The sequence below is a fragment of the Torulaspora delbrueckii genome, chromosome 5, assembly GCF_000243375.1.
Source record: "Torulaspora delbrueckii CBS 1146 chromosome 5, complete genome".
NCBI classification, from domain to species: Eukaryota; Fungi; Ascomycota; class Saccharomycetes; order Saccharomycetales; family Saccharomycetaceae; genus Torulaspora; species Torulaspora delbrueckii.
In genome coordinates, this window is record NC_016505.1 from 739661 (window position 1) to 759804 (window position 20144).

At 41.9% G+C, this 20144-nt stretch overlaps 12 protein-coding genes across 12 annotated transcripts; 8 read left to right on the forward strand and 4 right to left on the reverse strand.

Annotated features, from left to right (window-relative positions):
• Positions 1 to 158: 158 nt before the first annotated feature.
• On the forward strand, positions 159 to 665 carry PAM18 (Pam18p; the record flags this gene model as incomplete). The annotated part of the gene is made up of 1 exon (XM_003681802.1): positions 159 to 665. One exon carries the CDS (start codon positions 159 to 161, stop codon positions 663 to 665), a length of 507 nt encoding a protein of 168 aa, XP_003681850.1.
• Positions 666 to 703: 38 nt separating this feature from the next.
• On the reverse strand, positions 704 to 1615 carry NSE1 (Smc5-Smc6 complex subunit NSE1; the record flags this gene model as incomplete). The annotated part of the gene is made up of 1 exon (XM_003681803.1): positions 704 to 1615. One exon carries the CDS (start codon positions 1613 to 1615, stop codon positions 704 to 706), a length of 912 nt encoding a protein of 303 aa, XP_003681851.1.
• A 368-nt stretch (positions 1616 to 1983) lies between these two features.
• Positions 1984 to 4176, forward strand: SSK1 (mitogen-activated protein kinase kinase kinase SSK1; the record flags this gene model as incomplete). The annotated part of the gene is made up of 1 exon (XM_003681804.1): positions 1984 to 4176. The coding sequence occupies one exon, from the start codon at positions 1984 to 1986 to the stop codon at positions 4174 to 4176; it is 2193 nt and encodes a 730-aa protein (XP_003681852.1).
• A 53-nt stretch (positions 4177 to 4229) lies between these two features.
• On the reverse strand, positions 4230 to 5624 carry SSL1 (TFIIH/NER complex subunit SSL1; the record flags this gene model as incomplete). Its single annotated transcript, XM_003681805.1, has 1 exon — positions 4230 to 5624. One exon carries the CDS (start codon positions 5622 to 5624, stop codon positions 4230 to 4232), a length of 1395 nt encoding a protein of 464 aa, XP_003681853.1.
• A 519-nt stretch (positions 5625 to 6143) lies between these two features.
• Positions 6144 to 7766, forward strand: THI73 (Thi73p; the record flags this gene model as incomplete). Its single annotated transcript, XM_003681806.1, has 1 exon — positions 6144 to 7766. One exon carries the CDS (start codon positions 6144 to 6146, stop codon positions 7764 to 7766), a length of 1623 nt encoding a protein of 540 aa, XP_003681854.1.
• Positions 7767 to 8000: 234 nt separating this feature from the next.
• On the forward strand, positions 8001 to 8855 carry CMS1 (Cms1p; the record flags this gene model as incomplete). The annotated part of the gene is made up of 1 exon (XM_003681807.1): positions 8001 to 8855. The coding sequence occupies one exon, from the start codon at positions 8001 to 8003 to the stop codon at positions 8853 to 8855; it is 855 nt and encodes a 284-aa protein (XP_003681855.1).
• Positions 8856 to 8894: 39 nt separating this feature from the next.
• Positions 8895 to 11012, reverse strand: APL1 (Apl1p; the record flags this gene model as incomplete). The annotated part of the gene is made up of 1 exon (XM_003681808.1): positions 8895 to 11012. The coding sequence occupies one exon, from the start codon at positions 11010 to 11012 to the stop codon at positions 8895 to 8897; it is 2118 nt and encodes a 705-aa protein (XP_003681856.1).
• A 1108-nt stretch (positions 11013 to 12120) lies between these two features.
• On the forward strand, positions 12121 to 14448 carry SAG1 (Sag1p; the record flags this gene model as incomplete). The annotated part of the gene is made up of 1 exon (XM_003681809.1): positions 12121 to 14448. One exon carries the CDS (start codon positions 12121 to 12123, stop codon positions 14446 to 14448), a length of 2328 nt encoding a protein of 775 aa, XP_003681857.1.
• Positions 14449 to 14659: 211 nt separating this feature from the next.
• Positions 14660 to 16204, forward strand: MRX12 (Mrx12p; the record flags this gene model as incomplete). Its single annotated transcript, XM_003681810.1, has 1 exon — positions 14660 to 16204. The coding sequence occupies one exon, from the start codon at positions 14660 to 14662 to the stop codon at positions 16202 to 16204; it is 1545 nt and encodes a 514-aa protein (XP_003681858.1).
• Positions 16205 to 16312: 108 nt separating this feature from the next.
• Positions 16313 to 16999, forward strand: RMD6 (Rmd6p; the record flags this gene model as incomplete). Its single annotated transcript, XM_003681811.1, has 1 exon — positions 16313 to 16999. The coding sequence occupies one exon, from the start codon at positions 16313 to 16315 to the stop codon at positions 16997 to 16999; it is 687 nt and encodes a 228-aa protein (XP_003681859.1).
• Positions 17000 to 17051: 52 nt separating this feature from the next.
• Positions 17052 to 17789, reverse strand: TDEL0E04060 (uncharacterized protein; the record flags this gene model as incomplete). The annotated part of the gene is made up of 1 exon (XM_003681812.1): positions 17052 to 17789. One exon carries the CDS (start codon positions 17787 to 17789, stop codon positions 17052 to 17054), a length of 738 nt encoding a protein of 245 aa, XP_003681860.1.
• A 216-nt stretch (positions 17790 to 18005) lies between these two features.
• Positions 18006 to 20018, forward strand: NOC3 (Noc3p; the record flags this gene model as incomplete). Its single annotated transcript, XM_003681813.1, has 1 exon — positions 18006 to 20018. One exon carries the CDS (start codon positions 18006 to 18008, stop codon positions 20016 to 20018), a length of 2013 nt encoding a protein of 670 aa, XP_003681861.1.
• Positions 20019 to 20144: the final 126 nt, after the last annotated feature.

Consider the following 20144-nt stretch of genomic DNA (forward strand, 5'->3'; position numbering starts at 1 on the left):
CTAACTTGGCGATGAGATGAGATGAGATGAGATCAAATTTCAACTATTGAAAATTTTTCTACTCTTCCGCAGTGAGAAAAACAAGTTATGAAAAAAAAATGGTTTAAGATGCTGAATGCTGAGAATCGAAGCCAGTTTCTGTTGGTTGAATACTTGAAATGAGCAGTGACCGCGCTAATAACAACACGTTAGAGATACCACAACTCCCCATTCCCGGTGAGAACAATTCTACGCTGGCGAACAGCGAGGCAAGAGTTCCCTATGATACGTCCAGACAGCAGGTAGCAGGCCCTGGAAAGACTGGGATGGACTTGTATTTTGATCAGGCTTTGGACTATATGGGTCAGCACCCTTTATTGACTGGATTTGGTGCTTTTTTCACACTTTACGCAGTGGCTGGAGCTTACAAGTCGATATCTACAAAACTCAATGGTGGTAAGGCCTCTCAGGCTTTCCTGAAAGGTGGCTTTGACCCCAAGATGAACGCTAAGGAAGCTTTTCAGATACTCAATTTGAATGAGGCCAATTTGAACAAGAAGAAACTGAAAGAAGTGCACAGGAAGATCATGTTGGCGAACCATCCAGATAAAGGTGGTTCTCCCTACGTAGCAACTAAGATCAATGAGGCTAAGGATTTCTTGGAGAAAAAGGTGTTGAGGAAATGAAACTCGATATGATGACCATGTAAATACAGTAAGCAGAATTATATAACGTAAACGCCGCTTGTGACTAACGATTTGCCGCATATCTTGCAATCTTGACTCACATGGGAAATATGATGCTGATAGCAGTCAACGTGCCAGATTGAACTAGCGGTACCGTCGTGTGAGCACATCACTCCTTGTGTTGCCAGTCGGTCACAATTTTCACATTGAAGTAAACCATAGCTTGTGATTAAGTTTTCTTCGAGCTCTGCTATACATCGCAAATCCACGCCTATTTCACCTTTGCCGTTTCGAAAGAACCATTTGTACTCACACAATTTTATGATCAGTTGCTCAATTTCCAATGCATTGAGTTCTTTGAACCGTGAAAGCGCGCTTGATCCCACCGTGAAGCTAACGAAACGATCCCAATCTATCGGATCGTCCAGCGTAGCTCGTCGTATGCGGTTTACTTCTTGCATTACTGTACATGTTTCTGGAGGTGTAAGCTTTTTAAGCACAGTTCCATGGTTAGAGATCTCTTGCAATGCCCATTTGATGAATTCAATCTCTTTCTGGCTGAACCTCGTGGCAAGTTTAGTCTCATCGACGGATCCCGTATCCACATAAACAAAAAACCTGTTGCTCTTTGGGAGTGTAACCGTTGTAGAGCTCGCTTGAGCTGCGCTGAAGGCTTCTGACTTGTTCGCAACGATGTTTTTCCCCAACCCGTGGCTAACTCGTACCACTTTATAGTTCAAAGGATGTAATTTTAAATTGATCGTCTTGATGACTTTAGACAACCTACTGTACAATTCCTGGACATCGTTTGTCTCTGTGTCACCTTGTAGCCTCATCAAGGCAAGTAAAAGAATATTCTCACCTACAATACCGCGTGAACGCAGGATATACTGCAAAACTATTCTTGCTAAGCCATCGTTGGTCAAGTTTTCAGCCAATCCATTGGTCATTGGATCACTTCTTTACTTGTCACTGTTCGTAGCTCTGTTGTATTGGACCTCGCGAAAGCATTCTTCCCAACCTTCAGTATTGACTCTACTTTTTAACTCTTGGCAAGATGAGAACAAATAAAGATAAACCGAGAGTGTAAGATATACCAAGGGTGTGAGATTATAGAGACGTTTCCATTTTGATACAACATCTGAGAGACCTGCTGGAGCTTGAACATCCTTGTCTTAGTGTTTTAAGATCATCTTCTGTCACCTCCCTGGGTATCAAAGCAATACGCTCACTCTTCATCCCTCAAAGAAGGTACGAAACAACACATCTGGCTCTTGGGTAGTACATATCCATTCCAGTTATGAATGATATCGATCGAATGAGGCCAAGGTCAACTCAGGATGCTAATGGTGCCGTACCCTTGAACTCTGCATTGGTATGGAAAGTGTGGCTACGAATCGACGATTGCACGGATGAGATTAATCAACCGTTTACTTTACCGTTTAATGAAATAGATAATTTTGATGATTTGAAGACCAGGCTTTTCGAGAAGTTGAACAATTCGAGATGGGCTGCTTTGAATGATAATGCATCCATTGCGATTGGATTCCGAGCTGCAAAGGATGATAATGAAAACGAAAGAGATGAATTACCACCGCTCGTTAAACCTTCTCCAAGTCCCGTGTTTGGTTCAGGTAACTGTTTGGGACGGAATAATAAGCCACTAATTCCAGCGCCCTTGGCTGTGGATACCTCCAGGTCGGTATTGCCTCACAGAAGTTGCTCTAGTGTCACTACTAGTCCTCAAAGATCTGCTTCTAATAGTCCGAGGTTACAGCAGGGTCCAAAGATGACTTCGATTCGTCATGGATCTGCATCTCCTTACGGTAATCTGAATGCAGGAAGCCGCAAGTATAGCCCTGTGCCTTTAGTCTCAGCTGCGGCGCCTGAGGCAGAAAAATCTCACTTACCAGGGACTCTCAATAAAGGCTATCAATTCCCATCTGAAGAAAGTTTGGATCATCCGGAAAGGCCAAGAGTACTATTTGAGCCAGACGAGCTTGTGATAAACATTTACAGAAAACTATTTGGTCATATGGGTTCGCAAAGAGCTTCCAGTTCCTTACTTATTATCTGTAACGAGGAAGAACGTATTCTAGAGCCGCTTTCACCTCCACCGCCTCCAATTGCGTTGGACACGCTTACTGCGACAACGTACATACCAACTAATGAAGAAATCGCCCAACAACTGCTGGAATCTCAAAATTTTGAACCAAAAGATTCTGACGATTTTCATCTGACGACACCTCCAGCTACTGATCTCGGTTTGGGTCTTGACGGAGAGGAAGGTACCGTTTTATTACAGCACAGAATTTCATCCGAGGCAGAAGGAGAAGAGGAGAAGGAGCGTGAATTCAAATTGATAACTAATGAAGAACAATTAAGGAAGGAATCCCAAAGCCTTCAGGACGCTGAACATAGTGTTGATTCTCCAAAACCGGCTATATTGTTACTTCCAAAGAATTATACTGGCGATGTTGATTTCAATGAGGACAATGATCTAAAACCACCATCTGAACCTGCTTCACCAGGCACAATTACTTATAATGATCCTTTCAAGGATGCTTATCAAAGCGAACTTCCTATTCCAGCATCTTCGTACGCTCCACTTGACGAAAAAGAAGTTGGACTGATACATCCCATGCTAGAAAGCGAAAGAAGGAAAAATACTGGCTCTTGTCCAGCTTCTCCCGATTTGCCAAACAGGCCCGAAACAGTTGTTCCAACGCTACCTTCTCGGTTACCATCAACTACCTCTTTGCAAAAAGGCCAGCTACCCTGGGGTTTAATAACGGCTAATCATGAGATATTTCCCAAGATCACAGTTCTTATCGTTGAGGATAACGTCATCAACCAGGCCATCCTGCGGTCATTCCTGAAGAAACATAAGATTTCATACAAGGTAGCTAAAAATGGACAAGAAGCTGTGGATAGGTGGAAAGAAGGTGGTATTGATTTAATTTTTATGGATCTGCAGCTACCGGTGTTTTCTGGTATGGATGCAGCCAAGAAAATAAGAGATTTGGAGAAGCTGAATGCCTCCTCCGAAACTTTACCAGACTCCAAAGAAGGGGATAAAAAACGCAGCAAGGCCCCCGTTATCATTGTTGCCTTTACGGCATCCAACACAAGAGCCGATAAAAGAGAGGCGTTGCTGTCAGGTTGTAACGATTATCTGACGAAACCGGTCAATCTACATTGGCTGAGTAAGAAAATCAATGAATGGGGATGCATGCAAGCTCTTATTGATTTTGATAGTTGGAAGCAAGGGCAAAGCAGAATGACCGATAGTGTCTTAATGAAGGCTTCTCCAAAACTTCTTCCAAAGGCATCTGAATCTAGTATCCTATCAAATTCATCACGAGTTGACAATCGCAGCAATAGTAGCGTATCTCAAGTTAAAATGGCTGACAGCAAAACGGTATCAAAAAATCACAGCAGGCATTCCACTGAGCGAGATAGAAGTTCGCCAGGCAACTTATCAAAGAGAAATCTTTCTGATGCAAAGTAATGAATCACACACCATGTAACAATTCCATCAATGTAATATATGACTAATTATCTTTATACTATCACCGGCTCAGACTCACAACCCGGGCAATTATGGAGTATCTCGTGAATGTACACATCACAATCTATGCAAAAATCCTTCTTACAGCTTTCACACCTGTAACGTGAACTTGTAAGTAGTTCTCCAGTTTTGTGGTTTTTAATTGTCGGGAATCTGATCTGACAACTAAAACAATTATCTGTAGGAAATTCCTCAACTGAAGGTACTTCTGTGAATGTTTTCAAAGGCATCAGATGATGATATGATCTTGCTAAATGCGTGGATAAGATGAGCATCAGATCACAACAGGGACACACTGTCGGTAGCGAGCACACTTTACTTTGGCAATTGGGACAAAAGTATCCACCATACATGAGTTGAGAATGACAGGCGCAGAACGTGGGAGAGTCCTCGAAAATTCTTGTTGGGAACCCCATTCTAACCAAGGTGAAACCTTTATTGATCTTATTCACTGGTAAAGGTACGACGGCCTGATCGAATAACTCCTTGCAATGGGTTTCATCTAATGGGACTTGGTAATAACTTTCATCACCATAATTAGTAGCTTTACAAAGTTCTTTGCAGATAGCTACTTGGGCAGAAAGACCGATGACCTTGACACGGATCGACTCCTGCACCAGTGAATTGATAGTCTGATGAATATCACCTGGGTCAGTGCTTGACAGCGAACCAAACACTATCAGAACTTCCTTAGTACAATGAGCTGGCACCGGTAGTAGTAGTCCTCGTGACATTTCCAGCGCATTTTGCAAAGATGGATTTCCCTTAGGCTCCTGTTTTCGTATTAGCTTCAATGCATCGATGTGATCCTGGGGATTACCACTAATTTGACTAATCAGTTGCGCTAGTCCATTACGCATCGTTACGATCCCCAGCTGTGAAATTGGATTTTGGTCAAAAAACTCGTGAACGAAATCAATCGCATATTGCACTATCATGGCATGACGATTCGGTCTCAAGTCCTTCTCCGCCATGGCTTCACTACAATCTAGTACGAGAACCAGAGTTCTTATGATACCTCTCTGATACGGTGTAATATTCTTCAAGGCACTTCTTTTCTTTCTTGACTCGATTAAACTGGCCGCAAGTGCGCTCATATCACCATCTTCATCGACTGTCACCAGATCCCAACTTCTCTTGATTTCATCTTCCCACGCATAACCACCACTTGCACCTTGCAACTTCTTGTTAGATGACTTGTTTCTCTTTGTCTGATCCTTAGACCTACTACTCTTCTTACTACTCCTTCTCTTCGACCTCTCTACTGGCCTCTCATCATTATCTCCATCTTCAACACCCTCATCAAACTGGACAACTTTCTTCTGTCTCCTGGATTCTCTGGAGGAAACTTTCACTTGCTCGTCGTCGGAACCTGAATCCAAACCCATTACTAGACTACCCTAAACTCCACGCTGGCCTTCAACATAATTCAACTACAAACTCTCTTGGAGCCCAGCCCATCTTGAATACTTTAGAAGCTCTATAGAACTAGGGCTCGGATAAATCCTAATTAGGGCTTGACGAAAAACTTTGGGCTCCGGATTATCTTCAGTTTTTCCGGGCGTGCCTGTGTGAATCGTGTTAAAAATCGCATCAAAAGCTGGGACCTCTAAAAGTATAAGAACTCGAGGTTGAATAGTGAATATCAACAGGTGCGGCTCGCCATCGAAACCAGGTCTACTAGTGGTAGTTTAATGGTGGTTTTGATGAGAGATTCGGCCGAGAAAGGTTAAAGTTACTAAAGTGCAGCGGTCTTTTCATGATTCAATGGCCACAGTCGACATCGAATGGACCCGTTAAGATGTAGATCCGATGGCGTGAGACACCATTGGTTTTGTATATAAGCAGGAATTTTCAAGAATATTCTCTGCTCGATTGAATTAGAGTTTGAAGACAGATCAAGAAATATGGCTGCAGTTACGGACAATGCGAGCTCGTTGAGCACTGGAACCAAGGAAGATGGTGTTCAAACCCAAGTGAAGGCGGACAACGGCTCCTCATCATCAGTTAATTATGTGAGTGATAGTAGTGCCAGAGACGATAGTGTCGATGTGGCTTTACTTTTTTTGAAAGAAAACCATGCCAAGGAAGTTGTTGTTGATGAAGATGAGGACTTGACCACTGAGGAGAAGAGGAAAAAGGCAATTTTTTATGGTCAAAGTGATTTGCCTCCAAAGGTGTTGAGAAAATTGGATTTTTTCGTCTTACCTTTCCTATGTTGTACTTATTTGCTTATGTTCCTCGACAAGGCATTGCTGAATTATGCCGCTTCCATGGGGATCAAACAACACTTGAAAGGTGATGAATTTTCAAATTTAAGTACCATTTTTGGAGCTTCTTATATCTTCATGGAACCCATTGTCACTTATTTGATTCAGAGGTTCCCAATTTCCAAAGTCATGTCAAGTTTTATCATCTGTTGGGGTATAGTGCTCACATGTCATTCCGCATGTAAGACCTATGCATCGTTAATGATTGTTCGTACTTTACTTGGTGCTTTTGAATCTGCTAGTGCTGTCGGATGTATTGCCGTGAGTGGTATGTACTATACAAAGTCCGAGCAGAGTGCGAGAATTGGGTTTTGGGCAGCTCAGGCCGGTACAGGATATATCGTTGGTGGTTTGATCTCATTCGGTTTCTTGCACTACCACGGTAAAGAGTTTACTTCGTGGCAAATCATGTTTTTGGTCGTCGGATTGGTCACTGTGGCCTTTGGTATCGTCACATTTCTATATTTGCCAGATAACGTTACCAATGCATGGTTCTTGAACCGTGAGGAAAAAGTTGCAGTGGTTAAGCACATCAGGGATAATCAAACCGGTATCGAGAACAAAAAATTTAAGAAACATCATGTCAAAGAGCTGGTCTGGTACGATAAATTGACTTGGCCAATGTTGGCAATCACTGCTTGCTCTCAAATCTCCACTGGTTCCATTGGTACTTTTTCTGTCACAATAACGCAAACCTTCGGTTTCGACAGTAAGGAAACTTCTTTACTACAATTACCTATTGGTGCAATTACTATTATGATCATCATTATTACTACCCAAATGATCTCCCGTTGGAATTACTTCACTTTAGTCACAACTTCCATGTACATCCCAGCAATCATCGGTTGTATAGTCATGCTGTGTTTGCCTCTTTCGAACAAAGTTGGTAATCTGCTCGCCTTGTACCTACTATACAGTGGTTCCTGTGTTATCACGAACATTTACATTTGGAATTCCTGTAACACTTCAGGTTATTGCAAAAGAATTGTTAGAAACGCACTTACGATGATCGTTTACAATGTGGCATGTATTGTTGCTCCCCAGATGTTTAGAGCATATTCGGCTCCAAGATACATCCCAGCTAAGATTACTCTTCTGGTTACTCAATGCGTCTGTGTGCCACTACAACTATACGTGGGATATTTGAGCAGGAAAGAGAACATGAAGAGAGACAAGGAGCAGGAAGGTCAAGCACCCGAAAAATATCAATTTTTGGATTTGACAGATATTGAAAATAGAAGCTTCAGATATGTGTACTAGTTTTACGTAATTAATTTTAAACTTGATCTTTTTCACAGCAAAATAAGGAGTCACTGTTATTGATCAGAGTTGTTACTGGTGTGATATTGGTAATAGCCGTGAGGCCCTCATACCTTTTCCAAAGCTCAAAATTTATTGTATGTGGCTAAACTCTGTTTTTTCCACGATATATATATTGAAAAATTGAAGCTCATCTCATCTCATTCAATCAAAGAGTAGATAAAAGATTAGAAGATGTCCAACCCAGATGACCTAGATGACGGTCTACTGTATGATTATGAATCGGATCATGGCGAGCATCAAGGCCCAACAGAAGGCTCCGATCTTGAAGAGGAATTTGCTGCAGAAACCAAGAAAAGAGCTATAGAGGATGAAAGCGACAAAGAAAGGCCTTTAGAGGATGAAGGTGACAACAAAGGATTATCAAAGAGGCAGAAGAAGCTCAAGTCATCCAAATTCCATGAAAAGAAGAAAGAGCAGCTTGAATATGAGGTTGGACGAAGGAAAAATCTACCAAAGTCATCGCCTGAAACCATTGCCGAATACCTTGCGACACTGATCCGTGAAAAAAACCCAGATCTCAGTGCATTGGAGTTGGATGAACTGTATCTCAAGAAATCTGACTTTTTGTCGACGGAAAAGCTCGACAAGGACCGTTGTTTAGCGAACTTTTCAGATTTTGTCAATGAGTTTAGTAGAGCACCAAGGGCTCTTGTCCTCTCGATGTCGAATATCAGAGTAGCAGACGTTTTTAGGAGTTTGAATGGCAGCAAATCCTGCCTCAAACTCTTCTCAAAGAATAAGCTAAAAGATGATATAGCATCACTGGAACAAGCATTGGACAAAACCTCCAACAAGAAATTCAAAGATATCAAGTACTTGATATCGACCCCAACTAGAATGAGCAAAATACTTGAAAATACAGATGTGCTCTTCCAGGGAAAGGAAAAATTGGATATTATCTTGGACGCTAGCTACTTAGATCCAAAGAAAGATACTTTGCTGTCCTCAGAAAACACGATTATCTTATGCAAAGTCCTCAAGGCGATTTTAGAGAAGAAGAGCTCTGTGAAGATTTTACTTTATTGAAACATAGTGACAATGTATAGATAGAGCGGATATATAACATTAAAAGGGCTTTCTCATAGACAATTTTCTCACTAGTAATGACGGTTTTCGTGATATTTTCGACGGGCTGGTAACGCTTGACTTTCTCCTGCCCTTCAATTGATTGACTTTCTCAGCTGGCTTGTCATAATCATTCATCATTTTCTTTCTAGCGGCTGTACTTGAGCTCCTATCTGAACTGCTGTGAGACACCATTTCAGGTAAGGAATCAAACCCCTCAAGGTTCACCGTGCTTGTGCTGCCGCTGAGTATTTTCAAGTTGCTCCTGTCTTTGTTGAGTACTGGACTCTGCAACAAATGTCTCGTCCTGCTCGACCTAAATATTTGTGATACAGGTTTGAGGTATATTGATGCAATTGATCCTATGTTAAGCTCTAACTCTTCTAGGACGAGAGGATCTAGCTTGGTATTCAACTCTATTACTGGAAGCTCTCCATCCAAAACACTTTTGACAGCCTCAGCGGAGATAATGTGATTTTTAGAGGAGTGTGCCATGGAGAGGAGACTCCAGTACATGAAAGCCCTAGCACGTAAATCCGGGTTGTTGGTTTCCTCAGTGCAAATCTTGAGTACTTGCAGGCATATCTCCTCTGTTTCAGGAACGGGGTCTTTAACGAAAAACTTGACGCTGGATGTCAGAATGGAATATTGAACCTCTAAATTCTCTTCTAGTATGTTTGACGAGAATACTTTGAAAACCTCTAGGTAATTGGGTATATCACAGGAATACTGTGTTATGATCCAGATCATCGCATTCTTCGATTCAGGCTCTTGCACCGAGTCATTATACTTCACAAGCTCCTTCACACTTGAAGTAAAATCATCTGGATGTTTTCGCAAAATATTTCTAAACACTGTGATAATTTCTTGCACGACATAGTCAACACCAAACTCAAGCAAATCTAAGAGAACTGTGACACAATCAGATGCAGATTCCTTGTCGAGTTTGACTGCTAGATTTCCTATCGCCCTCAAGGCCTTACGAGACATTTGAATGTCGATATCAGTCGCATATTGTTCAAGCTCTTCTAAAATCCGAGGGAGGTTTCCATGATTGGCCAGGAGGTACAGGCATTCCAATTTGGTGTCCTTGATGTAGATGGGATCATTAAATTCGATGAAAAAGTATGAAACATCTAATTGCAGCAATGGGGTGTCCCTACTCAACAATAACAGGATAACATTTCTTAGCACCAGAAATTGAATCTCTGGCGGCTTATTCAGTAAGGACACAATAGAATTGGAGAATCTTTTAATTAAATTTTCGTCAACATGGTCCACGTAGTTCAATAGGTATGCGATGAATTTGAATGCGTTTAGGGCCACAAAGGTGTTAACATGCTGCAGTTGCGTTAGAGCTATGTCGATCATTTCATATGCGTCATCATGAGATTCAGGCACAGCTGCCGTGGTCAATGAATCCAACGTTAGGGCTTTGTCCCACTCATTTAACTGGGGTAGAAGGTCCAAAAGCTTAAACGCCACATCTATTGGTAGTCTCAGTGGTTGCAAATCAATGTTTTTCTCATGGATAGTATGTAGTGCATGTAAAGCTGCGACCTGCAAAGTCGGTTCAGTATTTTCTCTTTCGACAAATTTCAGAAGTAGGGTCAACAGATGGCTCCTGGTAGCATTCTCAGTAAAATCAATTTGTTCGGACGCATATATTGCTGTTTTGGTTACAGTAGGTGGTATTACTCGACGATTGATGAATGAAATGATTGTCTTTGTCGCTTCTTCAAGGAACCTAGGAGACGGTACCGCGACCAGGGTCTCCAGAGCCATAATTTGCACCTTCTCGTTTCTACTATCTAGATCATCCAAAATATACGGTAACGCTTCCGCAGCATTTTTAGGTTTTGCAGATCCTAGTGACCTCACATACTCATGACAGATCCTTTTGACTTCAAGATCATCTTCGATCTTCCAAAACTTTAAAATTTCGGGATATAGGAAGGCCATCTCAGTAAAATTTCCCATCGTAAGGTTCGCTATTATCTTCCTCAACGCATCTTTTCTTTTATGAGCACTCGTTTTGGATTTCTTAACATCGAAGACTTGTAGCTCAGCTCTTAGTTCATTGGCCTTATACTTGGCAAATATCCTCTGATCAGACATAACCCAGTTCAATTAATGCTAAAAGTCTTGAATAGCAAGCAAATAGCAGTGATTTGGATGATTTGATTGTTTTTCTCGAAATCGAGTGCGACTTGGAAGCACTTTGTCAAAGTGCCTCGGCCCCTATAGATACGCGTTGAAGACTTAATTATAACAGAAGAAAGTAATGTAACTAAAGTGGTAAGTTTACGGCACTATAGCGGTCATCAGTAACAAGACCTTTTCGATTAAATGTAAGGGCAACATAAATAGTTTCTTACAGAAACGTCTACAGGACGCTCTTTCATTTGGCTTCGTTCCAAATGGTAGTAAAACGTCAAACAGAAGAGGCTCCTCGCCAAAACACCTTATTGGCTGTAGAGCTGGTGCGAGGACTACGCATGTCTTCAGGCCCTGTTTTGTTTATAACGAACTGTAATAACGAGTCCGAAAGCTAAATATTAATTTCTATTGAACAAGAGGGCTGTGAATTTCAAAGTCAATAAAAGCAGAGGCTCCTCGACCTTTATTCGATAAAATAGCTCTATAGTGGTCACTACCAATAGCTGAGACTTAATTAAGGTAGCCAGATTGACTAAACCTTGTGTTATTGATTGCTGACCCAACATGGAATCATGTCGCCTCATTATTAACCTCCAGCTAAAATGGAATAAATTGAGCTTAATGATGAAACCGGAAAGAGCTTATCCTCATGGTTACTCTACAGAGCACCCGGATTGCATGCATTGAAGATTATTGTGGTATTGAACGGGAAGTCAAGCGTCTGGGCGTCTTTTGATTGTTCGCCCTAAACGGTTAACTGTTAGATCTCTAAGACCACTATATTAGTGAACGATGAACATACTGTAGTTTCAGGATCAACTTCAGCTGCTGAACCGTTTCAAGTCAAAGTGGTAAAGTTACAAATGCCACTGTTAAGGCTAGGATGCTGATACATCTCAGAACGTACCGTGCTATTGACTCAAATGGCTTGGAGAATAAGCATGTGTCAGTGTCGTCATTAAGGTCGATGAACGATCTTATAAAAAGTTGGTCAGTGAGAAGTGTGTATTTTATGATATGTCGTTAAATGTTTCAACTAAGATTACCATCACGACACAGAAGGTCGATGATTCACATTCTTTTTATCATTTGCTCATCTTTGCTGGTGGCCCTGGTATTCGCTGCCGAGATTACAGCTATATCTTTCTCGGGACTCTCCTACTCTCCCTTAACGGCCTACCATTATCCTCATCAAGGCTGGAAGGCTTCGTTCGACTTCAGCATCAAAGATTCTGTATCCAAAGGGGACTACTTTGACCTATCCATGGCTCATGTATATCGGGTAAAATTCGACAACGATAATTCTAGCATGATTGCACAGTTGCAAGACGGAACTCAAGCATTCCAGTGTTATGTAACCCAACAGGCCGCCTATAAATTTGAAGAGACAAAGTTGAGGTGCGCAGCTCTAAAGGAGTTGAGCTCCTCTCTATCAGGTTCCATTTCTTTCTCTTTAAGCTTTAGCAGTGGAGGATCAGCCTATTCGTACGAGTTAGAGAATGCTGGTGTCTTCCATGCGGGTACTAACGATGTGCCACTTGGTGATAAGATGTCCGCTCCAATAACCTTTGACGCATCTCAGTTCGATGGAGACATATATACGATTGGGCGGACTACGACTTACAACAACTTTGAAACTTACTACTCGGCCATGAAGTGTCAGAACGGGTATTTGCTGGGAGGAGTTCAAACTATCAACTATGATAAATTGGGCCACCATCTTAATTTGGACTGTTCATCGGCTCAGGTATACCTGTCGGACAAATTCAATGATTGGTCATTACCGTTAGAGTACGAACAAGCCGGTCCGTCTGTTTCATGCTCTCAAAGTATTCTGGAAGTTAGCCTGAATCACACAAATGAAAATCAGAGGTTATGGATCAATGCCTTGCAATCGGTACCAAACGGAATAAATACAATTCAACACGATGTTCAGTTAAAGTATTCATGCTCTGACACACTGAAAAACACGGTCTACTCCACCGACTTTCATACCATAGTTGAGTACACGATTTATCAAGGTTCCGCATTTGCGACTATTTCCGAAGGCAATTCTCAGACGGTGACTTCAACTGCCACATGCCATAAATGCACTACGACTTCAAGCAGCTCCAGTGGAAATTCCTGTTTGCAATGTTCGAGCAGCTCCTCTGTTTCATCTAGTAGCTCAATTCCATCAACCTCATCTTCAAACTCATCGACGATGAGCACCGTCTCGTGTTCTGGCTGTCAGCATTCTTCTAGCACGATCACAAGATCAACAACGCCATCGAGTTCTACGCCATCGAGCTCTACGCTGTCAAGTTCTACGCCATCGAGCTCTACGCTGTCAAGTTCCACACCATCGAGCTCGATGCCTTCCAGTTCGATGCCTTCCAGTTCGATGCCTTCCAGTTCGATGCCTTCCAGTTCGATGCCTTCTAGTTCGGCATCTTCTATTTCGATGCCTTCCAGTTCGATGCCTTCCAGTTCGATGCCTTCTAGTTCGGCATCTTCTATTTCGACGTCTTCCGGCTCGACGTCTTCCACTTCTACCCCCTCATCTTCTACCCCCTCATCTTCTACACCATCGAGACCAACGAGTTCCAGCTTTCAACCATCTGGTTCATCACCTTCAAATTCAACTTCATCGACTTCGACATCAATCTCAGATTCGATATCATCTACGTTCACTACCTCAAGTGATTTAACATCGAGTTCTTTAGCTTCTCAATCATCGAGTTTTCTACCATCCAGCTCTTCAGCACCATCTCCCACAATTTCGACTGTCTCATCATCTTGTACATTTGGCGAGACGACCAATGAGTCCCTCAGTCAAGCTATTCCCTCTTCTTCTTCCCGGCCTCCAATCGATAAAACATCACAGGACTCTACAACGGCTAGCACAGGAACCTCGCATTCCTGCACAGAATGCCACGGCTCTGGTACTTTGTCCACTTTAAGCTCGACTAGTCGTGTAACATTTTCATGCAGTACTTGTCCTGATTCTACAGGCTCAGATGCGTTTACGACACAACCAACCGAATGCATGAGCTGTCTTGAGGACGCAACTCCAATTCCATCGACAGATTCGAATACGACAGTTTATTCAGTCAATAGTACTATGGTACAACCTACAGTCTGGTCATCAGCTACTATAAGCCTCATTACCGAGCCAAGTCAAGAGATCATCAAAACCTCTTCAAATTCAATTAATACCCTCATTCCATTCAACACTCTCACTAGCACTACTAGCATGAGTGGTTACACCAGTTCGACACCAAGACCATTGTCATTGCAGCCAACTCCTCTCGTATCAGATAGCTCGACCTCAATCTATGAAGGCAGGGCTGCTGCTCTGCCTATACGGGACCCATTCACTCTATTCTGTGCGCTTTTCTTCCTAATGCTTTAGGATTGAACTGCATGAGCTGCGAAGCTGATAAGTATGCTTAATTTTTGCCAATCTATCCAAATTCTCGTTTGTAGTTAAGACCTTTTTATATTTTGATTTTAATTTGAGATGCGCTATGGTACATAAATTACAATGTAAATAAAAAGCGGCCAGAAAATTGGATGATGCTATGGAAACACAGTGAAGCTATCAAAGCGAAGGAATAAGTGCAATGTCTGTTTTGAGAAGATGCTTTGTCACGTCTAGACGGGTCCTCAACGTCGCTGATTCCCCAGCAGCGAAGACACTTGCAAGCGTTTTGGAACATCGGTGCTTCAACCCTCTACGTCATCAACTACCATCAAACATCGAAATCAAAAATGCCTATGAACTTTCAGACTCCATAACAAAAATCATAAATACAGTGTCTGATGAGGAAGCCTCAGCGATTCACAATAAGCTAATTGAGGAATTGAGTCGATTCGAATACGGGATCAGCCAGATCCATGCAAAGAAGCTTCTCGAAATGGGGAAACCTTTGAGCAACAAATCCGTGCTCGAGATCGTTAGAAATAACCCTGGAAGGGTCTCTACTTCATGGGAGTTACTTCTAAAATATGGTGCGGCGCTATCTTCGGTGCCAGATGAACTGTTAGTCTCTGCTCTGGATAACATACTTAACTCTATTAACGGTAAAGAGAAAGAAGAAAGAGTACACAACCTCTCCAGCATAGCTCAAATTATTACTTTACTGAATAATATAGAAGATAAAAAGTGTGTGGGTCGCGAGTCAGTTGAGAAGCTTGTGGCTGTTATGCTCGAAGCGGATGCAACGTGTGCTCTTCCCTTGGTATTGCAACAGGATGATTTCCCGCTTGAACCATTCCAGCAACATATCGATGTCCTTACTTATTATCAAACATACGTGTTAAGTCAATTTTGCCCTTTCGAGTATTTGAAGAAAGATGAGAGGCTTCTTTACCACACTGTCGAAGTCCTGGGTCAGGAAAAAGCTATATCACTGACGGAACAAGAACAGGAAGTGGCAGATGAACTTAGTACACATTTGGCAAATATTGCCAATGAGATCCCTAGCTACTGGACAATTAAGACTATCACATCAGAAGCCTCTGAAACCGCTACAGAATTTCTGAAGCTGTTCGAGTGTATACAAGCAGATGCCCTTGATCAAAAAAATTTTGAGCTGGCTAAGAAACTTCTGAGAATATTCGGCACATTCAGAGATAATACGAAAATCTCTCTGGAGCTTTATCACTCTTATTTGCTAAGCTACCCAAAGAATGCTACAGATTTGATGTTTGAAACCTTCTTGGCACTTGCTTACCAAGGCTTCAGGACTTCTAACAAAACATTGCTCAAGTACGCTGAAGTTTTCATCCCGCAAGATATAGGCCAGACCATGTTGGCCAAAGTCTTCAGAGCCTTGATTCTAGTCAATAGCAGATTCGATATTGACAAGAGCTTGAATATCTACAATGATAACATCGAATCTCTGAGTAAAGAGAATGATCATGGCACCAATCTATCGCCCAGCGCACTTGTCACTGAGGCCCTCATTTTGGCTTACCTGTCACGAAATGAGCTTGACTTTGCTCGAGTAATATTTGATGGCTGCGCTAGAGAGAAGACCATATCAGGTCTCACGGCCATCAAGAGGATTAAGAGCTATTTCGCACTCTATGGCGAAGCAGTTGAAAATGGTAGGGTTGAAGAGACTATGACTCATGAAATATTGAAGCTTCTTAGAAATCTGTAGTCACATCTGTAATTTGCCTTGTTTTCGATATACAAATATTAGACTGTTGGCAGATTGTTCATCATTCGTTTTGACGACTTGAAATGCTTGATAACAACCGAAGAAGTGATGTCCTTTAACTCTTACGGTGTGATATTGCTTCCCGTAAAGATTCTATGGAACTCGACTGATGCCGTGAGAGGTTGCCTTTATGAAGTAATCAATCGAGGCTACGACAAAGCACGATACAAATATCAAATTATCCTCACGCCTAGAATATCTTCGCTAGAGATGTTTTTTAGTGATTTAGGGTTCCAGGTTGACAGCGACAGGTGCTTTCTGTATCTGTTGTCCAGAAAGGAGGAACTGCCTTNNNAACTAGTCGCAGATTTTTATGACACCTTCGAGAAGATATGTTTGCCTGCAGTCGACGGCATCACATTCTATCAGCCTTGCGTGGAACATTTAAGTTCTGCATTTGATGCAAGCCGCATTTTAGCCATTATAGGTTACAAGCCAGCTTCGGAGACTACGTTCGAGATAACTGGCTTTACTTCACTTGCTAAAAACTGCGGGGCCCTTCTGGCTAATAATAGTCTATTGCACTTGAAAGAGCATTTTAGTCCTGAAAAACTAGTTGCACATGTAGTGGTAGACCACGAGCTAGTAGGTTACTACGAGAATGTTTTAGGGTTCAGAGAAATTGGCAGATTCTTGTTTGATGTTGACGGTCGTAGATCATTCGAACAGGGCATCAAGGTCTCGAGAAACTTTCACATAGCGAAGCTTGAGAAAGTGCTACATTACAATATATAGTAGTGTTACATATTTCACTGATGCAATAATGATCTAACTTTGTGCTTCGAGACTAACGGTTCTTGATGTTGACTCGAAATGTGCATGTAGAATATCCGCTCTGTAATCGCAGCTGGTTTCTATTAAGACTCTGTCTCACTTCAGATTTAAGTTTACCGATCCGGTTAGCAACATTAGTTTGGTCACCAGTCGAGACATCACTCCGTAGAGCAGAGGGTAGATTTTTAAGATCTGCCATCAGTCTGTCGGATTCAAGTTTGCCCGCATTAGTGAAGTTATTCTTAATGATATCGTTGTTCGAATCTGTCGAGTATGCAAAATTGATGACTGTCTGACTAGGCTGCCGCTTCTTTTCAGTTACGGCGCTCTTCTTCGAATCGTCACTAATGGAAGGTATAAATGTGATCTTTTTGGATTTATTAGAGGAAGACTGCCTAGCCAATTTGTGGCTATCTACCTTGAAAGAATCGAAGTCTATTCCCGCTTTGATAGACAAATCAGCTTTTGGTTTAACTGCTTGAAATGTTCGAGTACCACCTTGTGGCTCATTAAGTGCCTTCTGTTTTGAAACAGTAGGTTCATCAAAAGAAAATTGTTGGTCCGTATGATCTTTCTTTATATGAGCATTATGGAATACCAAGGGAAACAGGGTTCTTGTACTAGAAGTACCCTGAAGATCAACTCGTTTAGCCTTCTTTTTTGCAATCTTGGAGCTGCTTTGTTGGCAAGTTTTAAATCGCAGTTTATCTGCCCTCGACCTAGTAGGATTGACTAATATCAGCTTCATCATACCTGCTTCAGAGCCTGGTCCATCAATCTCATCGCTTTACTGTAACGGAAGATCATCTCTTAAACTTTATCCGGTGTCAAATTCGTTCGCTTTGTCAAATTGAAAATTTTAGATGCTCATCGCTCTCTGATTATATGGCAGTTGAATTAGTAGAAATTTAAAAGAGATCTGTCAACACACTAGAGACGTTTGCACTTCATTCAGCTCATCACACCAATGGGAAAAGGCAAGAGAAATCAGAAAGCTATTCAAGACAGGGCAGCTAAAAGGCGGAAACAGGAAGACGCCCAGCTTTTAAACGGTGGATTCCAAGAGGCTACAGAGTTACTGGATGATGAGGTTCTTAACGTAGACATAGATGTTAGACAACGAGGCTCTTCTTGGGAGAATGAAGAGCAGGATTATGAAATGAGGCCAAGGAAGTTGCAGGAATACGGCGAGGATATGGTTGAAGGTCTACCCATCAAGATAAATGGTAAGATCGAAAGAAAAATGCATAAGAAGCAGTCTAATACAACCGAAGAAAACGATAATGGAGCAATTGAAGAGGAACTAGATAGATCTTCTGATGCGAGCGGCCAGGCTGTGAGTGCAGATGAAAAGCAGGAAGAAGAGTTTGACGAAGAGCCAGATACGGAGGAAAGGATCATCGAACTAAAAGAAGAAATTGCTGAATTGGTCGAGAAAATTATAGAAGAACCTGAAGAAAATACAGCAGCTCTAACTAGGCTCTGCAAAATGGCCGAATCTAAGAACCCTAACACGAGCAAGTTCTCGATGCTTGCGCTCGTCCCTGTGTTTAAGAGTATCATCCCAGGCTACAGAATTAGGCCGTTAACTGAGCTTGAAAAGAAAGAGAGAGTGTCTAAGGAAGTTACCAGATTGAGAAATTTTGAGCAGACCCTTGTGGTGAACTACAGGAAATATATCGAAAATCTGAAAAATCTCTCGAGAGTTCCAAACGGCGAGAAACCTATAAAAGTCTCCTTAGGTGTTCTGGCGACGCAAGCCGCCAATGAACTGGCTTCCACTGTTGCACACTTCAATTTCCGTGATGAAGTGTTCACCATACTTGTGCGTCGTGTCTGTAAGCCAAACCTCACCGTGGATCCAGTTTCCACCCAGTCGATCAAGTCTTTAGAGATTCTCCTAAATGATGATGATGAAGGTAACGTATCACTGAGCATCATAAGAATACTTGCCAAGACCATCAAAGTTAGAAAATACAACGTAGACGAGTCGGTCCTGAATATGCTTCTATCGTTGGAAACTTTGCAGGATTACGACCCCAACACGAAGAGCGATGAACCACATGTCAAGGTAAAAGAGAAGAAGAAGGATAGAGTACATCTATCTAAGAAACAAAGAAAAGCTAGGAAGGAAATGAAGGCCATTGAAGAAGAAATGGAAAGAGCTGAGCAAACCGTCTCTGCTGAAGAGAAGGAGAAAAATCAAGCCGAAATTTTAAAGACTATGCTTTCTTTATACCTGAACATTCTCAGAATTGACTCACCAACTTTAGTGGGTTCGGTTCTTGAAGGGTTAGTAAAGTTCGGCGGCATGGCGAACTTGGATCTACTAGGGGATTTTCTAGAAGTTATGAAGGAATTGATTCAGAACACCATTGATCAAGAACTGACGTCTGCAAGTGTAAGAAAGCTGCTCTTGTGTATTGTCAGCGCTTTCTCATTAGTCTCATCTCACACTCAAATGAAAGTGCATACTGATCTTTCAGTATTTGTGGATGCACTATACGCTGTGCTATGCCACGTTTCCTTAGATGCAGATCTGGAGCTATCACACAAATCCTTACGTTTAGCAGATCCACTAAATAACGAGATAACAAAACCGTCGGTCAACGTTTCCACCAAGGCCGAACTGCTTTTGAAGTCTCTGGATCATGTGTTCTTCAGATCAAGATCAGGTTCCAAACTGAAAGCTTTGGCGTTCACAAAGAGACTTTATATGTGCATGGGAAATACTCCCGAAAACACTACTATAGCTTTACTGAAGTTTTTGCAAAAGCTGGGAAATAGGTATCCGGAAATCGAAGGATTGTACTCCACAGATGATAGAATCGGCAACGGAGTTTTTGTGATGGAGGCGGACAATCCCTCGAGGAGTAATCCTGAGACGGCCGTCCTGTGGGAAAACAACATTCTGAGAAACCATTACTGTCCCACTGTTGTTAAAGGTATCAACTCGCTAGCTAATCGTTCAAAAAATTAATTGTACTTTTCTTAAGGTACTCATGCCAATTTATTTGCCTTGATGAAGGCTCTCTATATTTTTTTATATACAGGGGCGCAATGATCGAGAATAGATAATCCATCGATGCATCTTAACCACACAGAG